Source organism: Notechis scutatus, chromosome 8 (genome assembly GCF_049901735.1).
Source record: "Notechis scutatus isolate UNSWTSFEM ecotype Mainland chromosome 8, rNotScu1.2, whole genome shotgun sequence".
Taxonomy (NCBI): domain Eukaryota; kingdom Metazoa; phylum Chordata; class Lepidosauria; order Squamata; family Elapidae; genus Notechis; species Notechis scutatus.
The window spans coordinates 27,384,797-27,411,476 of record NC_142016.1 but is presented as its reverse complement, the minus strand read 5'-3'; the positions used below and the strand labels follow the sequence as shown (position 1 = coordinate 27,411,476).

The following is a 26,680-nucleotide window of genomic DNA, read 5'->3' as shown; positions in this document are numbered from 1 at the left end:
TTTTAAAGCAACACCCAAGCTCTTGTTCATTGTAGTTGATTATCTACAAATTTAATCCCAAGTGGCTGTGGTCTTTTGAGGAAGGCATCTTACCTCATTTTTGCAAGGATGAGAGTTTTATCCAGGGAATTTCAGCAAAGCCCACCCATCCCCCTCTTCCTCGCCTTCTTTAAATCTTTGCAATCGGGGAAGCCCCCTCCTCTCAATGGTGAGCCATTTCCTTCAGTGCTGCACAATAGCCGTCCAGCTGCCAGGGGAGAGGTGCTAAAGCAAGCCACCCCCAGAGTTGCCCCAGGCCCACCATCCTCCCTCCAACCTTTGGGCAGCAGGCAAGGGCCCCCACCTGCTTCCCCTCTCAGGAAATGGCATGCCAGGAAATTGGTTCTCTGTAACTTTCCCTTTCCATTCATCGGTTTTGAAAAGGCCTAAAATTAAATCCTGCAATATTATATATATATATATATATATACCTTAGAACATCCAAGCGTCCCTCCTGCTCTGCTCGCTGGTGGCTCGTTCTACTAATGAGCCCTAATTTAGCCAAGCTGGGAATCCTCTGTTGCTCCGAGCTCCCTCCCCACCTTGTGGGTGTTCGGGCAAAGGCCATGGCGGGCCCCGAGGGGAGGCCCTGGACGCTGCTGCTGCTGCTGCAAAGAGCCGTTCCCTCGGTAGGGGCCTTGTTGGTGGGCCGGCAGACCATAAGCCGAGTAAGTGCCCTGGGCAGCCTGTTGGGGGGTCATTGAAGATACGCTCTCCCCTCCCTAAGGGAGGAGGACCTGCGGCCATTGTTTTTCACCCAAGCTACCCGCTACCAGTCCTGGCCATCTGGAGGAGCAACTCTTTGGCATGGACCATCCCTTACCAACAGGCCCCAGCAGCTGCCTGAGCTGCAAAGTGACACCCCGCTCACCTGGGTTCCTCAAACGAGCGGAAGGAGGAGCAGAGGGACCCCCTCAGTCATTTGGGAGCAAGGACTGCCCCCCCCCCCAACTTGGGAGATGCCAGTGGAATCCCTGCCAGATCTGGGAAGGTGGGAAGGTTCACTAATAAAATGAGGCGGCATCCCCCTTTGGGGAGGGTTGTGTGTTCCTTTAAACAGCCTCCCTCTTTTGGTAATGCTGCTTGGTTTCAGGTGGATGAGAAAAGGGAGCCTTTGAAAAGCAAGAGCAATGAAGGGCGGAGCACCGAAAAAGCATGTGGGAAGGTGGGTCACTCCTGGCCCTGCAGCGGAGAGCTGTGGGAGGGCAGGGAGGGAGTACTCAGCCTGAAGCTTCAGACCTGGAAATTATTGGGGTGCTCACAGGAATCAATCCTGGGGGAAGCCAACCCAAGGTTGGGGCTGAAGGGGGGCCACTGGCAGGAACCCAGCTGGTCCAGGGAGAGAAGGTGGCCAGCCCAACTTTCATGCCTCCTCCTCCTCCTCCTCCTCCTCCTCCTCTTCTGTGGGGCTGCACAAGAAGGCGTGTTTCAGCCTCTTTGCACCTGAGCTGTGTAGGAGCAAAATCCTCAAATCCCGCCCTCCACCTGCAAAGACTTTAAGCTGCCAGATTACCAGGGGGAAATGGGACCACCAGAAACTCTGCCTGTGGGAGGAGGTGAAGCCAGGGTGCTTCTGTCAAGCATTAGGTTGCATCCACTGGCAGCTGGTGGGGCAAAGGCACTTGAACAGCCTTGTGCCCAGCAGGAGGCAACCTCGAGCCCCTCGGGGCTCTGGGAGGGAGGTGGCAGCTTGGGCTTTGCTTTGGCAGGTAGCTCCCCGCACCCCGTCCCCAGCCTTGCCTCTCTCCCGGCTGCTGCCGGATTCCTCTCCTCTTCCAGAAGAAAGGCCTGGGAAGCTATGAAAAAGAGGCTGAGGAGCAGGGAGGGCCCCAAGCCCGGGCAGAACCTCCTTTGCTGAGAGAGCGAGGTGAGCTGCCCCTGAACCCCAGAGGACCCTGCAGGCCATCGCTTGGGGGAAGGGAAGGCATGTACCACACTCTGTGACGAGCAGGCATCGTCCCCTCATCATGGCCTGCTGACTAGTGGTGGGGTTCAATCCTTTTTTACCACCAGTTCTGTGGGCGGGGCTTGATGGGCGGGCAGGGGAAGGAGGCTGTAAAATCTCCAGTCAGAGGCAGGATTGGCCGGTTCTCCAAACTACTCACAATTTCCGCTACCGATTCTCCAGAACTGGTCAGAACCTGCTGAATCCCACCTCTGCTGCTGACCTCCCAGTCTCCCCCCTCTCCCCCAGTGGTCCCAGCCTCGCTGGCCCTTGACCAGGAGCTGTCCCAAGCCATGCTGCGGATGGACATGGCCCTGGAAAGGGAGTACGCCTTCGACATCTTCAGCAACTTGATGGTGAGCAGTGGCAGTGGAGCCCCCCCCGCCCCCAGCAACAATGGGGGCCCCTCCCTGGCAAAACCCAGCCTGGATGCCCGGGCGTTGTGCATCCAGAACCCAATGAAGGCATCCCGGATGGTGCTGTGTCGTCCAGCATGGTCTTGGTCATTGTAAGACAGAAGGCCCTCCTTGGCTTGGCCCAGGTTTCAGGGTTCCTCTGATGGCCTCTCTGCCTAGCCAAGGGAGCCAAAATCTCCCTCGTTTGGGGGTTGCTGGTTCCCTATGGCCTCTTGTGTGTGCCACGTACACCCCCTGGCCGGGGACTATAGGGCTCCAAGATGGCACCGCCTCCCCCTCGGCTCCATTCCAAGGAATGTCTCTAGTCCACGCACCTCCCCTGGCCTGCCCAATGGGCCCAGTGTGCCCAACCCTGGGTTCTGACCCTTTTCCTAGCGGAAGCAGCCGTCATATGCGTTCCAGGGCTTTGACCTGCCGCGGTCGGTCACAGTGGAGATGCGAGCCCTTCTGGTGGACTGGCTGGTCCAAGTGCATGTAAGTGCTGGGCTTGGGGTGGCCTGATATGTTGGGTCTAGAAGCAGAGGAGGGACTCCCCCCCCCCACCTCTGCTCTGCTGCGGTGGATTCTGCTCCTTTCCCCCCAGGAGTATCTTAATCTGGCTGACGAGACCCTCCACCTGGCTGTCCACCTCATGAACTCCTACCTGAGAGCAGGCCGGGTCAGGATCCCTTGCCTGCAGCTCCTCAGCGCCACCTGCCTCTTTCTGGCGTGCAAACTGGAGGAGCACACCTGCCCAGAGGTGAGAGTGCAAAAGCTGGATTTGGGAGTGTCCATTGGCCTTCCAGAGAGCGGGGCAACCAAAGCAACTTGCTCTGGTTTAGTCCAGCAGCCCTTCTCGGTCCTCGGCCTTTGAGGCTGGAAGAGGAGGGCACCTGGGCTTCTCTGGAAGGCCCCGCCATGCTCTGGCGCAAGGCCAGGACCTGTTCTCTCCTTTCCTGCAGCCAGCCCAGCTGTGCTTCATGATGGAGAACTCCTGCAGCCGAAAAGATCTCCTGCAAATGGAACGCAAAATCCTGGCCCGGCTCAGGTTTGAGCTGCACTACGCCAATCCCATCCACCTGTTCCGCCTCCTGGCAGAAGTGGCCCATTGCACCTTGGAGGTAAAGGGCCCAAAGTGAGCCGGCGGAGCCAGAACCACCTGCAGGATCACTGGCTGCTGTTCCCAAGCGGTCCCTGGGTCACCTGTGCCCTGGCCTTGTGGGAGTGAGGCAGCAAGCATCCTTTCCCCCTCCTTCTCCATGCCTGTCCAGGTCCAGTTCTTGGCCCTCTATTTCCTGGAAGCGTCTCTCATGGAGGTGGACTGCCTGCGCTTTGAGCCGGCCCAGTTGTCCTTTGCGGCTCTGTCTCTGGCACACCAGCTGTCGTGGGAAGCCAGAATTCAAGACACGGGTGCCCTTCAGCAATACTTTCCAAAGTTCCTTGTGTACAGGTATGATGAGCAAGGTGTAGAGGTGAGGTCAATGAGAAATAGCGGAGGTGCAAATAATTTGGGGTCTCTCCCTCATTTCCCAGCTTTTAAAGCATAACCTCTTGGATGTGAGGCTGCCTGTTCCTTTATGTGCATGCTCCTTCAGAGGGCATGGGAACCGCAGGTGTGGCTGCTGTCCCAATTCTTGCATGGCACCAGATGACTCATGCCCCATGGGGTGCCAGGTTACCATCTGTGCAGCTGTGGCCCATTCAGGATACTCTGGAGGTCAGCTGCAGCCCAGGAAAACAGGGCCTTGGCTGTCTCCCAACTGCAGGGACTGGGGCATTTGAGTAGTAACCAAGTAGTAACTGGGTTCAGTCCGTAAGTGCCCCCCAACTGCTCCTCTCTCCTCACAGTGAGGCCGAGCTGTTGGCTGTCTTCCCGTACATGGCCAAGGCAGTTTTGCAGGGGGCCAATGCCTCCCTTCGTGCTATCTTCCTGAAATACTCCAGGCCACAGAAGCTTTGTGTCAGCACCAACCCTGCCATTGCTGCCTCTAAGTTCCTGAGCCGCTTCCTGGGGGATCCCCCCCAATGAAGGATGCTGGGGTGATGTTTGAACTGCCCCTTCCCACGGCATATGGGGATGGGAAGTGCAGAGAGCCAAGCGTTGTTCCAGGCTTGACTCTGGGTGAGGAGGGTGGGGGACCCCCTCTCTCCTTTTCTTCCTTCATACAGAAAGTTTTCTCACTTCATCCTGATTGGTTTGTCTGTTTATCCCTCCCTCTCTCTGCGGCCTTGAGTCTTGCACTATCCACCCCCCACCATGATTAAAAACAAAAAAGAGATTGTAAGCAAAGGGACTTCATATGTCTAATAAAGTGTTTTATTCCCTTGAAAACACTCTTGCTTCTGAGGTCAGAAAAGTAGGGTGTTTCTCCCTCCCATGGAATTGGCAGCACCCAGGAGACAGAGCTCAGTGTGCGGCCCAGGCATCACGGCTTAGGACCCAGAGGGGCTGGAGCTGCCCATGCTGGGCTGCCCATGCTGGGGGGGGGCATCCCAAGCTTTGAACTCCCACCCCAACCAGTTTACAAGCCATTTCAACATCCATTCATACATAGTCCTGAGCCCTCCGTTAGGTGCTGCTGCTAATGCACCCCCATTGACTGGCTCCTCACAATGCCTCTCAAGCCAGCTTCAGCCTCGCTACCTATCTGACCACACAGCTCCCTTCAAACTGTGAGAAACCCGATCTATGAGTCCAACTTGGAAATCGCTGGAGAAGCTTTTCGGCATCGTGTCAAGCAGGCCTCTGAGGCAGGCAAGAGGCGCTAGCCCGCCCGCCCGCCCGCTGGGGTGCTGCCTGGAGCCGCCTCTCCCGATTTGGTCCCAAGCCATGCGAGGTCAGACTGCTGGTACTGAGGCGGGAGGAGTTTCCCACAATGCACTAGCACGCTGTCCGCGGTGCTGAAGCGGCGCTCGTGGCTCTGCCCGCCTCTCTCCCAGCTCCCCGTCCGGCGGAAGCAGGCATTGGGCTAGGCATGAGCCTCGGCCAGTGAAGGCGGGGATGGAGGAGTGCAGCCTGTACCAGAAGAGCTGCCTGGAGGCCGGTGGGGCCTCCTTGGTGCTGGGGACGGGAGGAGGCGGCTGCCGGGCCCGCTGTGCCGCAGCTGCGGAATTGGAGGCCAAACTCCAGCGGGCGGTGGAATTCAAGGCGGAGGGGCATCGCTGCTACAAGCAGAAGAAGCTCCGCGAGGCTATCGGCAAGTACCACCGAGCCCTGCTGCAGCTGAAGGGACTGGAACCGCCAGCCGCTGAGGGGGAGGTTGATGTGTCTGCTGGGAAGGGCAGCTCGCTGGTCGCCTGGCGCCGCCTGTCAGCCGAGCAGCGGGAGCAGGCGGACAGCACCGAGATGGAGTGCTACGACAGCCTGACTGGTAAGAGCCCACCCCGCCGCCGAGGTGGGAGGGAGAAGGAAGCAGCCTAGTCCTGTCCCCATGCCGGGAGTAGAGACCGGACCCCGCTCGCCCAGCTGGAGAGTCAGATGCAACTCCCAGCACTGTGGAAGGCCGACGCCCAGGGAACCGCTGCTTGGGGCCAACTGGAATTCTGCAAAGCTTAAAAATGTGTCACCATACTTAATTTTGCCACTGGGTCATGGAACGCCAATTAAACATGCTTTTTCTGGTAGCTTTTCCCTTTTAATATCAGGTGTTCCTTTCAATGGAGCCAAGCTGCTCACTGTACCTTTAGAAAACCCCTGTATGATGGGCCGAGACCACAGAATTGGCCCAAGACCCCCAGGGCATTTCATCGCTGAGGCAACGTTCCCTGCTTTGCTTGACCGGCCTGCCTCACAACTGCTCCCCAAAACGCCTGGCGATGGCTCCCGTCCCGTCCCGGTTGCGGACCGACGTCTTTGCTTTGAGACTAGCGGTGCGGGATGGAGGTGCTTCTCAGCGGCTGGCAACCTCGTGAGGTCTCCTCTGGGTCCTCCGTGTCACATGGTTTTGCCACGACAAGCCCTTCTAGAAGCAAAACAGGTGGCCAGAGCTGCACTTCCGGTTGCATTCTTGGTGTGCAGAATGGAAGTGTTCCATGGGTCATTTTAGGTGAGACTTGTAGCCTGAAATGAACTTCAAAAGCTTTGTGGTTTTGTCCATAGAAGAAAGAGAAATTACAAAATGAAAGAAAGTGCTTAGCATATGAAGAGGGAGGAGGAGGAGGGAGGAGGAGGAGGAGGAGGAGGAGGAGGAGGAGGAGGAGGAGGAGGAGGAGGGAGGAGGAGGAGGAGGCAAAATAGACTCATCCCAGTTTGAGGGAGGTGCCTCAAAGAGTTAATCTTGGGAAAAATAGGGAGCCATACAATAGACTCCTGGCTTGGCAGAACTAGTGCAGCTAGTTAGTTGGAGCTGGTACGGCGTGTGTGCGTGTGTCCGTCCTCGGAGCAGATATCCCCCTTCCCCTCATTTGCTACAGTCTGAGGTACCAAGTGGCTCCTGGCTGGATCAAGCTCAGCGTGGGTCCCTCAACCCCCTGACTCTCACCACGCCGCCCCCGCCGCAGGTGAAAGCAGGGAAGGAGAGCTTGGGGTGTCTCGGTGCCCTCCACTTTCTTCCCCGCAGCCTGCCTCCTGCAGTCGGAGCTGGTGAACTACGAGCGAGTTCGCGAATATTGCCTCAAGGTGTTGGCCAAGGAGAAGGGCAACTTCAAAGCCATGTACCGCGCAGGCATCGCCTTCTACCACCTTGGCGACTGTGACAAGGCCCTGCTTTACCTGAAGGAGGCCAAGTGCCGCCAGCCCACAGGTGGGTTTTTGGCCGGGCCGGGCAGAAAAGGGCCTCTCAGGGCAGCAACAGCTGCTCCAGCCTGGCCGGGTCCAGGCAAGAAGGGCCATGTCAGAGGGGAAGCGGGAGGGGGAGCGTCCCATCCGGGCAGCCCCCAGCTGCTCTCCTTGCTCACGGTCCCTCCCACCCACCCCCAGACACCAACATCCTCCGCTACATCCAGCTGACGGAAATGAAGATCAGCCGCTGCCACCAGCGTGAAAAGGAGGAGACCGCGTAGGATGGACCTGCCCCTCCCTTCCGTCTGTCTGGCCAGGCCGGGCCTTGATCGAAGACTCAGCTCCAGGAATCCACGGCACCCACTTCAGCCCATCTGGCGATGCTCTCCAGAGACAGCTTGACCCAGAGCTACCCCCCCACTCCCAGACTGCAGGCGGGAGAATGTAGGTTTTTTTGCCAAACACCTCTGGGGCACCGAGTCCTTTCTTGGGGTGGAGAAGGGCATGAAGGCAACGGGCCGGGTGGAGCGGGACCTTCGGCAGGCTCCAAGGAAGGGCTTCTGGAGGGGTGCGCGGGCCTTTTTCATCTCCGTGTCCTGGAGGTTTTCCTTGGAAGTAGGAACAAGGGGTAAAAGCAAAGGGAACAACTAGAGGGCTCTGGGTCTATGGCCACCCCACTCCGACAGAATGGGTGAATGCAGCGTTCTCTTGGGCTGGCGGACGGAGCAGCCAGCGGACTCCCCTCTGCGTCTCAGGCCCTCCGGCTGCCCCCAAAAGCAGCAGGCTTTCCTCATGAGAGCATGGTCAGCCCCGCGCTTTCTGCTAGACTCTCGCTCCCTCGTGAAGCTCGGGGCATCCTAGGATGTTCTCTGCGGGGCGGGTTCAGGGGTGGGATTCTACCAGTTCACACCTATTCGCTAGAACCGGTTGTTAACATTCTAAGCAGTTCAGAGAACCGGTTGTTAGAAGAAATTACTGGGCTAATCCTGTAAGGAAGGCAGGAAGGAAACATTCTGGTGTTGCTTACAGAAACTGCCTCTCCGTTAACCCTTATTACATTCTTGGCAGGACTAGACTTCCTGTCTCAGGAACCTCTCTGGAGTTTTTTTCCCCTCCTTTGCTGGTACTTTGCTTGTGTGGAGTGACCATTCAAAGTTACAATGGCACTGAAAAAAGTGACTTATGACCATTTTTCACACTTACGACTGTTGCAGCATCCCCACAGCCATGAGAGGCCAGGCAAGGAGATGTGTGCCTCGATGTGAGTGATATTGAGTCGGCCACACCCAGCCAATAACATGACCACCAAGCCACGCCCACCACCTAAGCCACGCCCACTGAACTGGTTGTTAACATTTTTGAATCCCACCCCTGGGCGGGTTCCTCCCTTTGGCCTTGCTCGATCTGTCCTGCTGGGCTGGAGGGTCCCTCCCATCGACAAGGAAGGGGGAATGAAGCCGGCTGCTTCCATTGGTTGAGGCCAAAGAGCCAGGCTGCCCTTTGGGGCGGGACTGGTGTGGCTCCAGGATCTTCTCCCAGTGCCTGTCCCAGGGAGGGAAGGGCACCTGCCCTGTCCTTTCTCCGCACACTCAGCATCTCACCTGGCGGGGAAACGCTCCAGTGACGCCCTCCCCAGTTCTTCTCTGGCTGCCCAATTGCTTCAGGTAGCCCTTGGGGAGATTGGGCCGGCCTGCCTGGTCCCCCTCCCATCTGCAGCCCATTCCTCTCCCCAGGCTTAAAACCCAGGCTCTGGGTCGTCTGCCTCTCAAAACCCCTCTGGAGCCCCAAGCTGGTTCCTGGCCACCTAAACAAATCAATTCTGGGGAGAGGGGCTGCCATGGGTATCCCACCCAGCTGCCGTTTGGTGCTGGTGGGCAGAAACCCTTTGGGCAGGACCCTGGCCCTCCTTTGTGATTTGGGGTTTCTTCGTCCCAAAAGCAAACAGCTTGAAGGAACAGGGTGGGCCTGCAGGAGGGGCCCTGGAGACTGGCTGGGGAGGATGAAACGGGGTGAAGCGCCAGAGCCCCTGGGCCATACAAGGACAGCCATGCTCCCTGGGGGAATCAATGGCCTGCTCCCCCTTGCTCAGTTCCTGGCTACCTTCACCCCCACTTGCAAGAATTAGCAAAAGATCCCATTCTGGTTGCTGCCTGCTGTGGCGCTGAAGCCCCGAGGGACAGGCTCTCGGCTGCTGGGGAAAGGGGCCCAGAAGGCGGCTCTCCCCGCCACACCTTCCGGCCCAGCTCATTGGGCAGAGGGAACGTGGGAGCACCTGCCCATTTCCAGGAGGCTGGCAAAGCCCACGGCCAGGGGCCTGTGCTTGGGGGATTTGCCATGTGGGGTGCGCTGGATGACCACTCTCGATTGCATCAGGCCAGGGACTTCAGCCTGGGCAGGAGAGGAAAGCATGACCACGGGATGTCCTGTCACGGCAGCTTCGGTCTGCCACCGTCCACTTCCAGCCTCTCCGGCCAGGCTTCTGAGTGCCATCTGGGGAGCCTCCTGGGGAGACCCCATACCTCCCCTCCCCACTGAGTATCTGTTTGTAGACTGTGGAGCTTGGCCAGCCTTTCTTCTCGGACGCCACCAGCTCCTTCTTGGCCAAGTGGCTTTGGCCCCACATCTGGTTACTGTCCAAGGGGGTCACTGCAAAACTAGGGAAGGGGAAGCAGCCTTTGAGTGGTGGTCTCCTCCTGCACCTCCTGGCACCACCCCTGATCACCTTCCCCAGGTCATCAGGGCATCGGCTGACCTGGAGGGATCTTTGGATCAATTGAAAGTGGCCAGGCCAGGGGCTCCCTGCCTGGGTCTCTCCCACCTGCCCCTTGGAAACATTTGCTCCACCCGACAGCAGGTGTCTGCAGTGCTGGCCCTTCCAGACTCATGGGGAATGGCTGCAAGGCGTGGGATGAGGCTGGGGCTGCCTGGGGGGCTGGGGGTCCCCCACCTTTTCTGCTCATTGAGGCAGGGGGGACACCTGCCCTGTGATCTTGTGCTCAAAGCCTAGACAAACCAAGAGGGAAGCGACTCAGCCCGCCCCCGCCTGGCCCTTCCTGCCTACCTCCCACCCAGTGTGGAGACCCCAGCCTCACCTGAAGGGAGGCCGATGTGCAGCTGGAGACGGCAGCAGTGTCAGGAGTGCCCCTTCCGCCTCTTGATCCAGGGCTTCTCCTGGCCTAGCTGCAGCATCAGCAGGTTCAGCTCCTGCTCCACCACAGCCACCTTGCGCTTGGCCCACTCCGGCTCCCACCAGCGCAGCTCTGCCTCCTGGGTTTGGTGCTCCTCCGCAGTGCACAGCAGCTCCCAGCTCCTCCATTCCTGAGTCACAGGTGCAGAGTGGAGGACCATTTGCCACTGGGCGGCTTTCCAGCCCTTCCCCCTGCCATTCCTGCCAAGCTTAAACTCTGGGGCTGGTAAGGCCCAGGCAGGGCATTGCAGGTGGGTGGGGTGGGTGACCTTCTCCTTGGTGTGCAGATCCTGGAAGAGCCCTGTGATCTCCATCTTCCAGTCCTGCTGCAGCGACTGGAGGGGCATCTGGAAGAGGGATGACTGCTCTGTGGAGGCGAGTCGCTGAAAGGCTCAAACCGCTGTGGGCCTGGGAATCGGGAGCCGCCTACCTGCCTGGAAGGGATAAAGTTTGGGAGGACCAAGGGGGCTGAAACATGAAGAAAGGCAGGGGTGGGGCAAGTAATGCAGTCCGGGGGCAGCCCCTCGCCCCCACCAGAGCCCTCCTGCCCAGGTGACTTACTCTTGAGGGACTTGAGATCCCGATGGGTGATGGGAATCAGGGCTCCATGGTGAAGGTATTAGCTCATGCCCTGCGCAAGCTGCACTGCCCAGGTGACCAGGATGTGAGGAGGGAGCGTCTTGCTTGCCAAGGCCTGGTTGAGTCTCCCTCTGCGGGCATACTCCATCACCAGGCAGAGGGTGGGAGAGCTCAGACAAACCGCCTTCAGTGCAAGAAGGTTGGGGTGGCTCAGCAGGGCAAACAGCCGGGCCTCCTGGCGCACGTTCTCCACTGTCATGGGGAGCAACTCCTCTGGATCCTGGCAGGCAGCCTTCACGGCTACCTCTTTCCTCGCCACAGGCCCTGTAGACTTTGCTGAAGCCCCCCAATGATCTTGCGCAGCTCCAGCTCCCAGAAGGGGCTTTCCAAGGCGCCCGGGCCCTGGGCATACTTGGGGTCGCTGGACACATAATTGCTGGGGAAGACCCCCCCCTCTCCTGGAGCTTCCCTGTCCACCAGCCCATTCCCCGAGATTGAGTCTTTGGACAGCACCTCCACTAGGTCTCCCCTGGGCAGGGTCAGTTCCTTCTCGGGCCGTGGCCTCCTAGTCAAAGACCAGAAGGGGTTGGGGGCCAGTAAACAATTGGCAAATCAAATAAATAAAAATAAATAAATAAAATCTAGGGGGGCTCACTGCAGCAGTCCTTGCGGTCCCTGCCGCCTGGCCCCATGGAGCCTGCCTCCCCCCAGCTCAGCTGAGAGGCTACTAGCAGATCGAGGCCAAGGCCCCGTTTCCCAGCCCTCCGCTGGGGGGCGTCCCAGGCTCTTGGGGGCGCATCCCCCCTGCGGGGAGGGCAACTCCAGGGAAAGGCCCCCGCTCCCGGCGCCGCAGACCCTGCAAAGGAGTCGCAGTCCTCCCGCCTTTGTCTTCTGCCAAGCGTCCCAGGCCCGTCTTTCCGTATGCGCGGCGCCATCCCCCGACCAAGACCCGGAGAAGCGGCGCTCGCTCAGGACAGCGTGGCCGAGCACGCGGAGGAGGCTCCCAAGACAGCTGGCGGGGGGCGTCTCGGTTCCGCGGCTGCTGCTGATACATCCGGGATGCTCTCCCGACGTTCCCCTCGCCCGACAAAGCGGTTTGTGTGTGAATGGGGGAACGGACCCGGGCCAGCCAGGTGGCAGCTCCGTGGGCGCGCGGGGACTAGCCTGCTCAACGCCCGCCCGCCTGGCCGGCCAGCTCTTGCGGGGGCTCCGCGCTGCTCGACCGCCGCTGGCTCTGGCGCCCTACACCGGCCGCGGAGCAGCGTCGCCCTCCAGCGCACAGACTAGGCGTCCTCAGGCGCGGTCCCGGGCCGGCAACCTCCGGCCCCTTTCTCGGCTTGCTGGGGATTCCCTCCGCAGCTGCCCCCGCGATGGCGGCACAGCCTCCGGATCCCCCTTCCCGTTGGCCGCCCCCGCAAACCTCGTGCTTGGGATGCTCTCGCCCCTCCCGCAGCCCCCGCCTCCGGGACGCCCTCCCCCGCCCCTTTTCCTGTCTGCCGCTCCTGCTGGATCTGTCAGCTGCGCGAGGGACGAAGGGAGGCCGCGGCACGCTGACATTCGTAGTTTCCACGACGGCGTCCCTCTCAGGGGGCGAGTGGGCAGCACCTGGGGACCCCGCCAGGTGGCCAATGCTACGGGTCTCCCCCTTTTATCCTGCCTGCCCGCCCCCCGGTCCTCGCGCTTGGTTGCTTTCCAGAGGCAGCGGGCTGGCTATTTCCAGCCTCTGACCTCCACTTTTCTCCTTCCCAATCCGAAGGAGGTTGTAGCGCAACATTTGTGGTAAGCGGCCACTTAGCGATCTGGCAAGAGCCAGTGCATTTGAAACGGGGGGAGGGGCTGCCAAGAACAGCTCTCTTATTTGGCATTCCTTGCAACAATGAGGACTTCGTTGGCATTTGGGAGGGTTGGCAAATGTCAAAGATGCATTTTTCAAAAAAGCACCTGGACTTCGTTTTTTCCTGAAGAAGAAGGAAGAAGAAGAAGAAGAAAAAAGAAGAAGAAGAAAAAGAAAAAGAAAAAGAAAAAAAAAGAAAAAGAAAAAGAAAAAGAAAAAGAAGAAAGAAGAAAGAAGAAAGAAGCAGCCTTCTTTGGCTCCGAAGGGATGAACTTCTTGGATGAGAAGTGGAACGTCCTCTTCCTCAAGGGAAAAAGAAATCCCCGTTGCCTCTTGAAAAAAGCATGTTGGAGGCAACCGTAACCTGGATGACCGAGAACCTCCAAGGATGTGGCTTCTGGCCCTTGATCCTTGGCCTGGAAGGTTAGGGGGCCTTCCAAGTTGCTTGACCAGGACTCCCCAGGGGGCAAACGGAGCAGTGCTGAGACGCAGAACCCCACAGAAAAGCAGGGAAGCAGCTGGGGATGTGAGGCCCACCTTCTCTTGGACGGCAGGTCCCAGAGACAAGTAGCCTCGGCTCCCCTCTTCTCCCACAGGGCTAATTTGTGTCCCAGTGGGCTTTCTAGCTGGAACTGGGACTGGAGAAGAGCCAAGGGAGCCATGGGACTTCTTCGGCGTTCTCAAGGCTTCTGCCAGGAGAAAAGTGGGCAGCAGCTCTCAGGGAGCTTCTGCCCATGACGCTGCCCCTGCCCTCCACTTCCCAGAAGGAGGTGGCAGCGGCCCTTGGGCTAGCAGCCGGGAGAGGGAGGAGGAGGAGAATCCCTTCTTTCTTTGGCCTCCCCCCCCCCCCATTTCCTTCCTTCCTTCCTACTTTTCCATTCTTCAAGAAGGAAAAGAAAGAAGAGAAGCAAACAAGAAAAGAGGAAAAACAGACTCAAAGAAAAAGAAGACAAGGTGAATGAACAGGGAATTTACAAATATCACGGGATGTAATCGGAGTATATTGGTTACTTTTCAATATCTCAGTTGGTTCACATGTAAAGATCAACACAGATAATCAGTACAATGTAAATGACAACAAATGCGGTCCTGTAATTTTTGTCCAAGCAGGATCTAAAGGATCTAAGCTTATTGAGCAAGACCAGGCAGTAAATTCTCCTGGGTCCTTTGTCTTGTTTTCTGACTTTTGCTGTTGAGTGGCCAGCCAGGAAGGCTTCTTGGCCTGCAGATGTCACTGCCCTGCACCTGGGGCTTCCCAAGATTTTTATCAGTTTTTCAGTCAAAATAATTTTTGAGCCACCAAATTTGGAAAATAATTTCTTAAGTTTTGCCTCTTTCTTGCAAAGGGATCTGTCAACCAGGAATGATATGACATCGTCAGAGAAAAGCAGTGCTCTATAATTTTATCTGGAGGAATAGTGATCTATTCTAAAAGTAATCTTTATCTAGCAGATTTTGTGCGGCCTCCACTTGCTCTTTTGGTACATTTGAAGATCATTTTGGTTCTGAAATAAGGTTGCTTGGAAATAATAATTCTCAAATAATGTATGATCTTTTGAAAAGAAGGGATCTAATATATGGAGTGTGACAGGTGGAATTCATATGGCTACTTTAGGAAAACAAGAGTGATGTCAGTTGAACAATGTACATTAGTCCCAAACAGAAAAAGGGTCCAAGCCCCTCTAGAGGAACATGGAAAGGATTGGCAGGTAGGAAGGCGAGACGTGTCATTGCACTCTGCCGGCTGCCTCCTGGGACCGGCCACTCCAACGGTCTTGGCGGTGGTTTCCTGGCCGCGCCTTCAGGCCTCTGTGCCCAGACTGTGGTGTCTTCTGGAGATGCGAGATTTGCTCTTCCCACAGCCCAAAACGTTCTTCGGTTTCCCCCCAGGAGTGCAACTCAAAGCCAGGGACCATTTTTCACCCAGCGTTTCTAGTGGTCTGGCTTCACCCGTCGCATGTCACAAGCACCGTCATAATGAAAATATATCCCTGTGTGCTCAGTGTGACGATGTCTCTACACTTATTTTGCTCAGACCCACCCTAGTCTTCCTTTTATATTCCCCATCCCAGAAGGTGATCTCTGCACCTGGTTCAGTGCATATGTTATAATATATATTTATCACACACACACACACACACACACCTGCATTCTTGCCCCTGCTTGGTACATTTAAGTAAATAATCAAGCCAACTTAATGATCCAGGCAGATGGCCTGAATAACTAATTTATTCTAGAGTTTGCATAAATTGCCCCCCCGCGCAAAAAAAACCCCTCACAACTCTGTGAGGCTATTCTTGAAATGAGAAAAAACGCACCACGGAGCCTTTTCTCTGTGGGAACGAAGCCCCCCTACCCCCCTGCGGACAGAGCAGGAAGCTACGAATAGACGTAGAGGCTCAGCTTGGGCAGCTTCCCTTGGGGAAGAAGGTCTTCCACTTGAGGTAGAGGGGACCAAAATGGGTGACACCTTGCATCTTGAAGGGCTGCACGTTGTTCTGGTAGCTGAGAGGGATGACGTGGTGGAAGGCAGGCTGTGGGGGCTGGAGCCGGGTGGAGTGGACAATCATCTCGTAGAGGGTCCTCTGGCCCAGGTCGGCTTGCGCCCTCTTCAGCCTCCAGCAGCGGCTGGACACGTACTTGCGCTGGCGATGGTCGCCCACCAGGAGCTGCTGGATCATGGCCCGCACCAGCGGGTTGCTCACACCGTAGAGGTCGAGCAGCGTGGCCGCCTGTTCCTGCCACACAGCCGCCGCCACTCCCTCCTCCTTCATGGAGGCGATGGAGAGGTAGAGGCCCATGAAGGCCTCCCAGTCCACCCCCTTGGCCTCGTCCAGGCGGAAGATGTGCTGCCGGCCACCCCGCCTGAGCATCTTCCGATGGAGGCGCCTGGTGGGCTTGGTCGTCTTGTACAGAGAGTCTTTGGGCAGGCGGTACCCCCTTGGCTGGGGGGCGGCCAGGGCCGGGCTCAGCTCCTCCCTCTGCAGGAAGGCATGCCAGGCCTTCTCCCACTGTTGGCCCAGGGACCACGTCAGCCTCCCGTGGTCCCTTGCTGCTGCCTCCTTTCTCAGGGAGGGCTTCCTCCTGCCCGCCACCCTGGCTTCCTCCAGGCCCTCTCCCTCCTCCCCCTCCCTCTGCCCCCGCTCCTCTGCCCGGCCCTTCTTCTCCTCTGCCCCTTCCAGGAAGCCCAGCGCGATGGGCCGTGATCTGAACTTGAGACACCTCTCCCTGCGCTCCTGCTGCTCCCGTCTTTCCTGCTGAGCCTGAAGCTTCCCCAAGGCCTGCCTGAGCTTCCTCTTCAGCCAGGCCCTCCGGCCCTCCTCCTGGCGCTCCTCCCAGCGGCCTTCCCGGCTCCACTCCCGGTGCTCCTCCCGGCGCTCCTCCCAGCGGCCTTCCCGGCCCCCTCCCGGTGCTCCTCCCGGCGCTCCTCCCAGTGCACTTCCCGGCCCCGCTCCCGGTGCTCCTCCTGGCCCTCCTCCTGGGTCCAGGCCTCCTCCGCCTTCCGCTGCCAAGCCTGAAACCAGACATTGTGGGCCAGCCGCCTCTTGAGGTTCCTGGCCCGCAGCACAGCCTGGGCGGACTTTAAAAGCCTCTTCATCCGGGCGCCATACTGCCTGGGGCTGGCATTCCAGGGCTTGTGGGCCTCCAGCGCCTCCTTGAGACGCCCGAGCACCGACAGCTGTTCTTCTGACAAGGCCTCCTGCCCCTGCTCGGCTTCCTTGATCAGGTCCTCGGCTTTTTGGAGTAGAGCATCCACCATCTCCTGCAGGTGTGCCGCTGAGGGGACCCCGACCAAGGATGCCAAGCGGAAGAGTTTCTGGAAGGTGGCGGAATCCCTCCTCTGCAGCCCCTCTGGCTGAGTCAGGACTTCCAGGAGCAGCTGGGCCTGCTCAGTCAGCCCAGCCTCTGCCTCCGGAGCCTGGTCCATCTCCCACAGGGTCACCAGGGCTTCTCTTTCGTCTTCGGAGAGGAGCCAAACGCTCTCGTCCTCCAGGGCCCCTGGGGAGCCCACCCTCTCTTGGTCAAAGAAGGGGGCCCTTTTCTCAGCCCACTCCTCTTCTTCCTGCTCCAGCTGCTTCTCCATCAGCTCCGCCTGGGCCAGCAGCTGGGCTCTTACCTCAACCAGCTCCAGAAGTCTTTCCTCTGGCATCTCCAGCATGGTGGCTTCAGCCAGTTCCTGGGCCCTGGTCTCGGCCAGTTCTCGGGCCCCTGCTTCAGCCAATTCCAGAAGACTCACCTCATCCATTTCTATCGCCTCTTCCTCAGCCAGCTCCAGAACTCTGGCCTCGTCCACTTGGACTTTGGCCAACACGGCCAACTCCATGGCTCTTTCCTTGGCCAATTCCTCCGCTATTACCAGCACCAGTTCCTGCAGCCTTTCCTCCGCCACGTTCCCCTCCAGTCCCTCAGCCTGGACAACCTTTTCTGCCTCCTCCAGTGCTCTCTCCATCACCTCGTCCAGTGCCTTCTGGTGGGCTTCCGCCAGGACCTTCTCCCAAGCTTCCGCCAGGGCCTTCTTTCGGGCTTCGAGCAATGCCCGGTCTTTGGCCTCGGCCAGAGCTGTCTGGCGGGCTTCCGCGAGGGCTCTCTCCTTTACCTCTTCCAGGGCATACTGCAAAGCTCTCGCCTTCAGTTCCTCCATCACTCTGGCCCTGCCTTCTGCCCTCATTGTGGCCAGTGTGTCCTCCGACAGCTGGGCCAGGATCCTCTCGGAGTCCGTTAGGAGGGGCTTCTCCTGCAGCTCCTCCAGGCTGGGCAGCTCCTCCTGGCTCCTCTCTGTTTCCTCCACTTCCTCTGCCACCACCTCTTTGCCTGCAGGCTGGCCGGCCTTGAGCCTGGTCACTTCTTTTCTTCTCCTTTCAGGAACTTCCCGCTCCTTCGGCCTCCAGGGTTCTACTCCTCGTGCTCGGCCTTCAGAGGGTTCCCGCTCCTTCTCCAGGAGGCGTTCCTGCTCTTTTCTCCTGGTGGGCAACTGCTCCTTGCTCCGAGCAAGCTCCTGCTCCCTGGCCTGGGCCACCGATTCCTGCCTCTGTTTGGAAACCTCTTCCATTCTGGAAGCCCGCTTCTCGGACAACTTAGCCAACCGCCTCGCTTCTTTTTCGGAGGCCACTTGCAGTAGCATGCCCTCTTTAGCTCCACGTTGCTGGAGCCTCTTCGTCTCCGCCATTGCAGCTGTCTCCTCAGCTTCCTTCCGCAGCCGCTTCTCCACCTCCTCCTGGCTGAGCTCATCCACCTCTGAGCTGCTGGGCTCGTCCCCGGCTGTCCTCACGGCCAAGATGTTTTCCAAGCTCTCCACCGAAGCCTGGAGCCACGATTCCTTCAGTGAAAGCTTGACGAAGTCATCCATGTACTTCTTCCAGGCAGGGGTCTCTGTGGTCAGCTTCTCTTGGGAGCTGAGCAGGGCCCGGCTGAGGTTGGTCAAGAGTTCCCAAGAGAGGTTCTGGCCGGTAAGGGCGATTCGGGCGGAGGCCAGGAAGTCCTCCCCTGCAGTGCGCCCTTCGACCGAGGGGGCAATGCGCAGCATCATCAGCTTGTAGAGGTCGTTGCGCCAGTTGGACTTGTCGGCCCCATACTGCTGCTTGGGATCGATGAGGCTGCGTCGGGCAGGGGGGTGGGGCGGGGGCTCCGGGAGCAGCGTGGGGAGCGTAGGCGGCTCCTCGGGGCTGGGCTTGGCCTGTATCAGGCTGCTGCCGGCCTTGGCTTTTGCCAGAGGAGGCACCACCGCCACTGCCGCCGGTGCCGCCTGTTCCTTCCGGACCTTCGTGCTCTTCAGCATCTCCTTGTAGAGCTGTGTGCGGGTGTCTCGGCGCTGCAGGAGAATGGGCTGGGGCTGCTTGCGCACCTTCCTGAGCCTGCGGACCTCTTGGGAAGTGGTGGCTGGGACCCTGGGCTGCCGTAGCTTCTCCTTTTCACGCTGCGCCTTCTTGGCAGCCCGCAATTCCCGTGCTGCGGAGCTGCCGCTGCTCGTGGTGGGGGAACTATTGGTGGTGGTGCGCTGGCTGGGGCTGCTGCTGCTGCTGCTCTCGGGGGCTCCAGGGCGTGGCGTGATGGCAACCCCCTTCCCTCGGGCCTGCTGGATGCGGGGCAGCTTCCTGGGGGAGCTCTGCTTGGCCTCCTCAGTGGCAGCTGTGGGGCAATTGGAGAGAGAAGAGGAAAGGAGGGGGGCAGGGTGCAAATAACAAGGCCACCACCTGCATCAGAAGCAGACTGCCCCCCGGTTTCCGTCCATCCATCTCATCTACAGGATCTGTGGGAAGACAAATGTCCTTTTCCGGAGCAGCAGGAACTGTTCCCCGTCCGAGCAAAGCTAAGACGTGCCCCCACTCAGGCTCCAGGCTCTGAGCCTACAAGAAGTTTTGGGCTGCCCTCCAACAGCCCTGTGACATTCCCAGAGCATGGCCGCAGGTGGGTGGCCTTAGAGGCCCCACAGGAAGACACGGGGCTGGGGGGGACGTAGGGAAGCCACACTGCTCCAAAGGCATGGGGGGGGGTATTCTTACCTCGAGCCTCGGCCTCTTTCCTGCCCGAGCGGCCAAAGAGCCCCAGCCACCGGACCTGGTCTGTCTCTGGCCTTTCTATCTCTCCGTAGTCCTCGGTCCCTTTTCCAGAGATGCGCTTGCGCCGGGAAGGCAGGTGGTGCCCCAAGAGCTGGGCCTCTGGCGAGGGGTACTCAGACATGAGGAAGAGGTTGGCTGTCAGCTGATTCTCCACGCAGGTCATCAGCCTTTCGGTGCCCTCCGTCAAGGCATAGACGGCTTCATCCTTCGAGTCGGCCACGATCCCGGCAGCTCGCACCCTGCGAGGGAAAGTGGCCCTTTCTTTCTGGCTCAGCACCGTCCTGGAAAGGCAGAGAGGGAGACCCCTGGGTGAAGGCAGCCGGTCCGGAGGGAGGGTCCTTCCCCATCCTGGAAACCTTCCTGCTCCATAGGGAGACAAACCCTTGAGGACAGCCCGGTCCCCTGCTCTTTGGGACCTGCCCCGAGTGGAAAGGAAAGCAGCCGAGGGCCCCAGGCCCACCAGAGGAGCCTTCAGGTAGGCAGACCCAGGGCCCCACCTTGGTAGAGAGGTAGAGCCACACCAAAGGATAAGACGGCCCTGTGGGATCAGGCCCAGGAGCCCCTCAGCCCAACTCCTGCCTGTTCCTCACAGGGGCCACCCAGAAGACGCCGGGGTGCTTGGAAGCCGGGGGAGGCAGAGGTCTCCGTCCTGCTGCTGCTGCCGCTGCCGCCGCCCCAGTTGGTCTTCAGGGCCAGGAAGGGGTCCAGCTCCCCGGCTTCAAGGCCACCTGAGGGGAACCAGCTACACAGACTGACCGCCTACCGCAAGGCTGGGCAAGGGCCCTTCCAGGACTTCCTCCCGGCCAGAGGAGGAGAGGAGGAGCGGGGACACCGCTTTGGCCTGCAGCCGGGCAGGGAGGGACTCACAGGTCTTCCAGGCTCATTGCCGCCAGCCGCTGCATTTCCTGTTTCAGGACAAACTTGTCGGTGATGCCGGCCACGGAGTCGAGCAAGGAGCGGGCCAGATCCCGCACTTTCTTGTTCTCATCCATCAGGGCCTGAGCCAGGGGCACCACCTCTTGTTCGCCCAGGAGGTCCATCTTTCCCAAGGCCTCCCAGGCCGCCAGCCGCATCCTCACCTGGGAAAGAAGATGCCTGAGCTGAAGCAGGAGGGTCAGAGCTGTGGCTCAGGCCGACTTTGGTAAAGATTCCCGCTCTGTCAGCAGCTCAACCGGCTGCAGCCATTCTGGCTAAATAAGAATGCTGGGCACAAAATAAGCAGGTGGTGCTGCTGGTGCCCCAGAGTGGCGGCTGCTCTTCCCTCTGCCTTGAACCCCCAAAGGGAAGGGCAGGAGAGAGGTTGGACACCCTCAGCATCCCTTCCGGATGTTCCTGTCCAACCTGCTCACCAGTTGCCAGCCCTGCAGCTCCTGAGCAGCAGCTGCCTCTCCCTGGGAGGAGCTGCCATTGCTGCCTCCTCCTCGGTGGGTCCCCCGTTGTCACTTGGCTCGGACTATACGTCCATCCTGGGCTGGAGGGGGAGGAAGAACCACCTCCTCCTCCACTCAACATCCAACTGCCGCCCCCCGTCATTCCAAGGAGGATGTGGACAGTGACAGCCAAGGACAGCCCCCCGAGGTGCTCTAAGTGCCCCCAGTCCCGCCTGCCGCCCTGACCTCCTTGTGGGTTGTGTCTTGGATGAGGCGCTCAAAGGCCTGTTCCTGTATGGAGGAGGGCAGTGGGTAAGACTCGGTAAGCTGCACCAGCGCGGAGGTGCAGAGCAGGTAGGTGGAGTAGGGGACGTCGTCCATGAGGTTGAGGATGGCTTTCATGATGGAAGGCAGGCTGGTGTCGCTGGGCTTGTGCCTCAGCCAGGGCTTGGTCATGATCTCCGCCAGCAAGTCCCGGTGGCCCCTGGTGCTCGAAGACGTCTGCTTCATCTTCTGGGCCTTCTTCTTCCGCGCCTTCTCCACCACCTCGGACGTGTCCCATTCCAGCATCTGGATCTTGACCGGCTTCCTCTTGGGCAGCGGGTCCCGGCTTGACAACAAGGGGCACCAGAGATCGGGGGGAGTCCCTTTGGGAAAGAGCTGAGCCCGGATGACTGAGTTGGGGATGTAGCCATCAGGAGCCATCGGCCAGGAGTGCCCCTCCTGGAAGCGGAGGGTCTGGAGCAAGGGGACCTGCTCCACCATCCGTGGGAGGCCACGGTAAGGCGGCGGGGCAGCGAGCTTCTTCTCCAGAGAAGACCTGAGAGTGGGCTGCGACAGGAGCTGGTATTCCACCGCAAACTCTGGCAGCCTCTCCTTGGGGGGTGGCCGGGGCAGCCCGTAGAAATCGGGGCCGGGAAAGACGCTTGTGTCCCTGCCCACGAACTCCACCACCACAGCCACGTTCTTCTCGATCAACACCTCCTTGTGGTTGGTGAGGGGCTCCATCCGCTCAAACGTCTTGGCCTGCTTGCCCACCTGCAGGTACCTGAACAACGAAGGACGGTGGTGAACTAGAAGCCGCCTCCTTCTCTGACCCATACAGCCCCATCACACCTGCCCTCCCAAGCAGTTCACCAGCAGGCGGCCACCTGCTGCCCCATTGCTGAGTTAGACTACAACTCCCGGAATTCATAGCCCAACGATGGGGGCATCGGAGCAGAAACTGTGGCCATGCCGTCTCCCGGATTCCCCACCCCCACCCCCCAGTGCTCCAGGTCCCAATCTTTAATGGACAAAGGCTCTCTTTCTCATCCACCCTAAAAGGATCTGGAGCCCACAAACTTCCCACTGCCCCCCCCCTCCATTGGCCTCTCCTCTTCTAAATTGCACCCCCAAGCAGAAGCCGTGCCTGGGCAGCCTACAAGCCCCACAATGGTCCACGGATTCAACATTCTCCTCCCTTACTTTCGAGCAATAGGAAACTGCCGGATGAGGTGATTCCCCAGAGTTGGGCCAGGTATCACACAGAGGAGACTCAACAATGTATTTCAATCCCAGATCAGCAAATTATGTTGGAATTCTTCAATGAAAATCTTTCAAGAGTTTAAGCATTGGAGACCCTGCCTGAACAGGAGGTGCTCTGTTAAGCATGAACTAATTCAAGAGAGATAGGACAATGGTCTCAAGATAGGTTGATCTAAATAAAGCTATGTAGCTCTATGATGCAAAGAAAATCTACATTAAACCCAGAGAGTACGGATACAATAATTGGACCGGCCAAGTTAATTACCTCCCATATTAATAAAACATTACTTAGGCTGGAATGCAGAGATAGAAATAAATCCACGAAGATGTAGCTGGGCCACTGGTTCAAGAAGCAAGAAGGATGCAAACAAGAAACATGGCTGATCCTGGAGGGGAAACCTTCATCAATTGTTCCCTCTGGTCTGAGGCTCTTTGTGCTTGTGAAGGACCCAGGCAGAAGCCCCCTGAGATCTAGCACCAGGCCCTCCAAAGGTCTGCAAGCGGGAGGCTCTTCCAGCCCAGAGATCCCAGGAAAAGCTTCGAGGCTCAAACTAAGGTAGTAAAAAACTTGGAGGGATGAGTAAGAAGAGCATTCAGTGTCTGGCGTACGAGAAGAGCTTCTGTGAAAAAGCCAGGCCCTGCGAGAATCACACTGAGGCAAAGCACTTGGCATGGAGTGGATGTGGGGAAAACTTTTGGCCGAGCAGCAGGTTTGCGTCCACTGTCCAACTGGTACAGTAGTAAAAAAATATACTACAAAAAGCAGAGAAGAGAGAAATCTGCAGATATCTGGAATATGCAAAGGCAGATATTCTCCAGAAAAAAATCATAAAGCACCAGAAAATTCAAATCCCAATGCCTGTTAAGCCAACAAGCTGCAGATACATGGCATAGAAGATAGAGATGATAGATGATAGATAGCCAAATACATAGAAAGAGACAGACAGACAGAGGATAGATAATTTTAGCCACCCCATCAAAACGCAATGGAACCACTTACTTGGGCACAAAAACAATATCGAAGGCAAGAAGGAAGCAGGGAAGGAAGGGCAGTGGGCATTCAACCACATCATCCCTTACACGGTGGGTCAACAGACTGGCAAGATGCTTCCTTGGTAGGTACGTAACACAGGAGATGAAGTAGATGTCCGTGTTGCAGCCAACCACCAAGTCCCCCCGTTGGTTGGCAAAACAGACGCGGCTGAATCTGAGGGTGGTGTCAAACTCCACCAACATTTTCCCCAGGATGTCCCAAATGCGCACGGAGCCATCTGAGCCGCCAGTCACCAATATGCCCAGAGTGTGGCAGTAGTCGAAAGAGGTAATGGTGCTCGAGTGCATGGCTGCCGTCTCCTTCCAGAAGGGGTTCTTCTCGCCAGGAACCAGGGATGCCTGGCGCCACAGCCGCACTCGGTTCTGCTCCGTCAAGGCACAGATGTAGCCGGGGATGAGCAGCAGGATGTTGATCCGGCAGCTGGTGCTGGGAATGACAACCAGAGGGAGCACCTCCAGGAGGCGGCTCTTCTTCAGGATCACTTCCGAGAGGATGATGTATTCGTCGAGTCCATAGGAGCAGAGGAAGGCGGCTTCCCGTGACTGGTACGACAGGTACCCTGACCCTGACAGGCTGCTGAGGGCCACCACGTTGCCATCGTGCAGCTTGCGACCGCCCATTCGATACAGCTGCTGAGTGACTGAGCGCACTTTGCCACTCTTGAACCCGCTGAAGATGAAGCTGGTGGTCCGGCCATTCAGGTCCAGGCGGCTGTAGGCCAAACACAGAACCTTGTCGTCCACGCTGTCTGTGGTGCGCAAAATGTACTTGGCCGGGCAAGGGTTCTTGGTGGTATCCAACACATAGATGTCACTTGTGCCCATTGTCACCAAGAGTTCCTCTCGATCTGGGTCATAAACATAGTCCAGAGCTTTTTCTAGCAGCTGGAAGGGCCAGGTAACGAACAACATTTCTCCTGTCACAGGGGATAAGAATCGGACGAGTCCATCTTCAGTGGTGGCCAGGAGGCGGGCCTTGTCTGGGCCACACTGTACGCGCACCAACCTCTTGAGGGTCGATTTGCTTCTGTTGAAGAGCTGGTAGAAATTGTTGACGGTACGGATGGAGAAGGTATGCAGGGTGCGGAGGAAAAAAGTCTCCTCGTTGAGGAACTGCATCTGGAAGACCTCCTCTCCGATGTCCACCCGCCGGAGAAGCTCGCAGGTCGTCAGGTTCCACTCCTTCAGCATCCCGTCCAAGGAGGCCGTCATGAAGCTGTGCACAGCGATGCGGATGATTACGTTGCTGATGGCACTCTGGTGGGCCTTGACCTGTTTGACATGGGTCCCCGTCTCGAAGTTCCACACCTTGACATCCCCAGCCAGGTCTCCCGTGTAGAGGAAGCTCTGGGGCCAGTAGGCAGCACAGCAAGTGAGAGAGACGCCTTGGCTCATTGGGAAGGTGCGGATCTGGGCTTTGGTTTGGTAGTCATACACCCGGATGATGTTCTCGCAAAGGGCCACCAGCATCCTCCGCTCCTGCTCCACCCTGAGAAAGTGCACAAACTCACCAGTTGCCACCCACACTTCCTGCGTGACGCTCATAGAGGGAACCTCCAGCATCAAAAAGGTCCAAAAGGCCACCACGCCGATGGCGCCAGAAATCAGTTCACATGTTTCGGGACTGTAGCACAGGCTGGTGACCGAATAGGGGGAAGACATCTTGGAGAGCAGCTTGAAGTCCCGGGTGTGGTCCCCAAAAAAGCGGAAGTGGATGTCATCGCAGTAAGCCACAAAGAGGTGCCCGTGGGGGACGTAGATGACAGTGAGGACCCCCGGGTGCTCCTCCAAGGTGTACATCTTCTCGGTCACTGAACTCTCGTCCTCTCGGCTGTAACTCCAGACACGCACCTGGCAGGGAAGAGGAAGGGCTGGAGTCAGCAAGAGTGGACAAGCCCTTCAGCCCAGCCCAGCTTGGACTTCCATGGCAGAGAGAGAGGCAGGATGGACCGAGCAGAGAGCCCCCTCCTCCGCCCTGCCTGCAGTGGGGCCACAGCAGGAGGCTGGGAAAGAGAGTCCAGCCATCAGGTAAGGGATCTGGGAGGTCAGACTACAAGGGCCTTGGGATCTTGTCTAGCTGTGAAAGAGGATCCCACCGCAGCCTGAGCATCTTTGGGCACAAGGAGGAAGGACAGCAGGACTGGGGCACAGGGGGCCGGCTCCCTCTTGGGCGCGGGAGGGCTGAATAGCTCAGGGTTGCTCAAGCCAGGTTGGAGAAGGCAGGACCAGAGCGGCCTCGGGCATGGGGGGAGGGGGCAGCCGGGTCCTTCTTTAAACCAGGTTAGGTGCAACCAAGGAGGCCCAAGTGCCAGCTGCCCCTGGGAACAGCAGGGCCAGGAAAGTTCCGGGGGCAGATACAGAGAGGATGGCTGGCAACAGCCCACCAAAGGAGCCTTCGTAGCCGTGGCCTGCAGGCAGTCGTAGAAGCTCTGGACCCTCTTGGGGGAGCTGGGGGGCAGGGCCTCCCTCGCACTCACCCTGCTCCGCTTGGCCCTCCTCCAGGTGAACGAGGCAAAAAAGTTCCCCCACTCGGTTGCGTAGTAGCAGAAGAGAGGCATGTAGCTGGGGAAGCAGCTCTCCCGGAAGACGATGCTGGGCCTGTCGCTCAGGAGAAAGGGGGTCCCCTCGGCCCCTTCCGGCAAGGCCTGGGCCGAGAGAGAGAGAGAGAGAGAGAGAGAGAGAGAGAGAGAGAGAGAGAGAGAGGGTGCTCACGAGAGGTTGAGGAGGGGTTGAGGAGGGGCGGCAGTCCTGAGCGAGGGCAGAAGCCAGAGCAGTAGGGTGGGGAAGGGGAGGGCTGGCTGCTGGCAGAGCTGCCTCCTCTCCCAGATCAGCCAGGCCAGGGCCGCCGCCTTCCCCCCATGGCTTCAGGGACAGCCAGAGAGTCCCCCATTCTCCTCTCTTTTTCAAGAAACCGGATTCTTTTGAGACTGTGGCCTTGATCCCCACATCCTGCCCCATGCCCCCCTCTGGCCAAGAAGATTCCCAGACTGGCTTCAGGAGCCTCACCTTTTGCAGCTCTAGCCGGCCCCTAAGTTGGTTCTGGAGCTCCTTCCACTGAGGTGCGACGCGGACGGGGCCGTTCAGCATCCTGCCTCTGCTGGCACCTTCCCTGGTAGCCGCCTGGGAAATGTGGATCTGGCCAGAGAGGATGGCGGGCATTGGCTCAGTTCTCATAGAGCTCCACCGTGGTTTGTGGAAGAAGCCATCATGGCTTGGCTATAAACCACAGCAGCTGCTGGCTTGATCCCAGCCAGCCCCCGAAAAAGCGGAAGAGGCTCAGAAGGTGGTGGGGGCAGCTGCGGAGGGTGCCATGCACGGCTCCATGTTCTTCTTAAGCAAAGCGTGGCGGCCATGATCCTCCTTTTCAGAAGCTTTCCCTCAGCATCCCAATCTCCCTTTCAGCCCCTCCAGGGACCACCATCCTGGGTAGAGCTTTCTTTTTTTAGAAAAAAGCTAAGCTCCGTCATGGCTGCA

The 26,680-nt window shown here is 58.4% G+C and overlaps 4 protein-coding genes across 5 annotated transcripts; 2 read left to right on the top strand and 2 right to left on the bottom strand.

The window, feature by feature from the left end:
- Positions 1 to 605: 605 nt before the first annotated feature.
- CCNP (cyclin P) lies at positions 606 to 4,589 on the top strand. Its single transcript, XM_087970417.1, has 9 exons — positions 606 to 707; positions 1,133 to 1,204; positions 1,774 to 1,906; positions 2,234 to 2,340; positions 2,776 to 2,874; positions 2,984 to 3,139; positions 3,342 to 3,500; positions 3,651 to 3,829; positions 4,228 to 4,589. Exons 1-9 carry the CDS (start codon positions 606 to 608, stop codon positions 4,406 to 4,408), a joined length of 1,188 nt encoding a protein of 395 aa, XP_087826543.1. The 3' UTR covers positions 4,409 to 4,589.
- Positions 4,590 to 4,865: 276 nt separating this feature from the next.
- Positions 4,866 to 8,046, top strand: TTC9B (tetratricopeptide repeat domain 9B). Of its 2 annotated transcripts, none has more exons than XM_087970355.1 (3): positions 4,866 to 5,750; positions 6,939 to 7,121; positions 7,324 to 8,046. In XM_087970355.1, exons 1-3 carry the CDS (start codon positions 5,381 to 5,383, stop codon positions 7,359 to 7,361), a joined length of 591 nt encoding a protein of 196 aa, XP_087826481.1. In that variant the 5' UTR covers positions 4,866 to 5,380; the 3' UTR covers positions 7,362 to 8,046. The 2 variants fall into 2 exon arrangements, with proteins under 2 accessions (XP_087826481.1, XP_026543573.2); XM_026687788.2 differs by having other exon boundaries at positions 4,870 to 5,750; positions 7,298 to 8,046.
- A 2,185-nt stretch (positions 8,047 to 10,231) lies between these two features.
- Positions 10,232 to 13,361, bottom strand: MAP3K10 (mitogen-activated protein kinase kinase kinase 10). Its single transcript, XM_087970416.1, is given in 6 exon segments — positions 10,232 to 10,653; positions 10,848 to 11,174; positions 11,177 to 11,317; positions 11,320 to 11,348; positions 11,350 to 11,430; positions 13,237 to 13,361. Coding segments are annotated over 6 exon segments (1,125 nt in total).
- Positions 13,362 to 13,717: 356 nt separating this feature from the next.
- On the bottom strand, positions 13,718 to 26,606 carry WDR87 (WD repeat domain 87). The gene is given in 9 exon segments (XM_026687786.2): positions 13,718 to 15,122; positions 15,125 to 16,115; positions 16,118 to 18,825; positions 19,200 to 19,537; positions 20,124 to 20,335; positions 20,873 to 21,674; positions 23,154 to 25,057; positions 25,684 to 25,851; positions 26,213 to 26,606. Coding segments are annotated over 9 exon segments (7,320 nt in total). The 5' UTR covers positions 26,366 to 26,606; the 3' UTR covers positions 13,718 to 15,078.
- Positions 26,607 to 26,680: the final 74 nt, after the last annotated feature.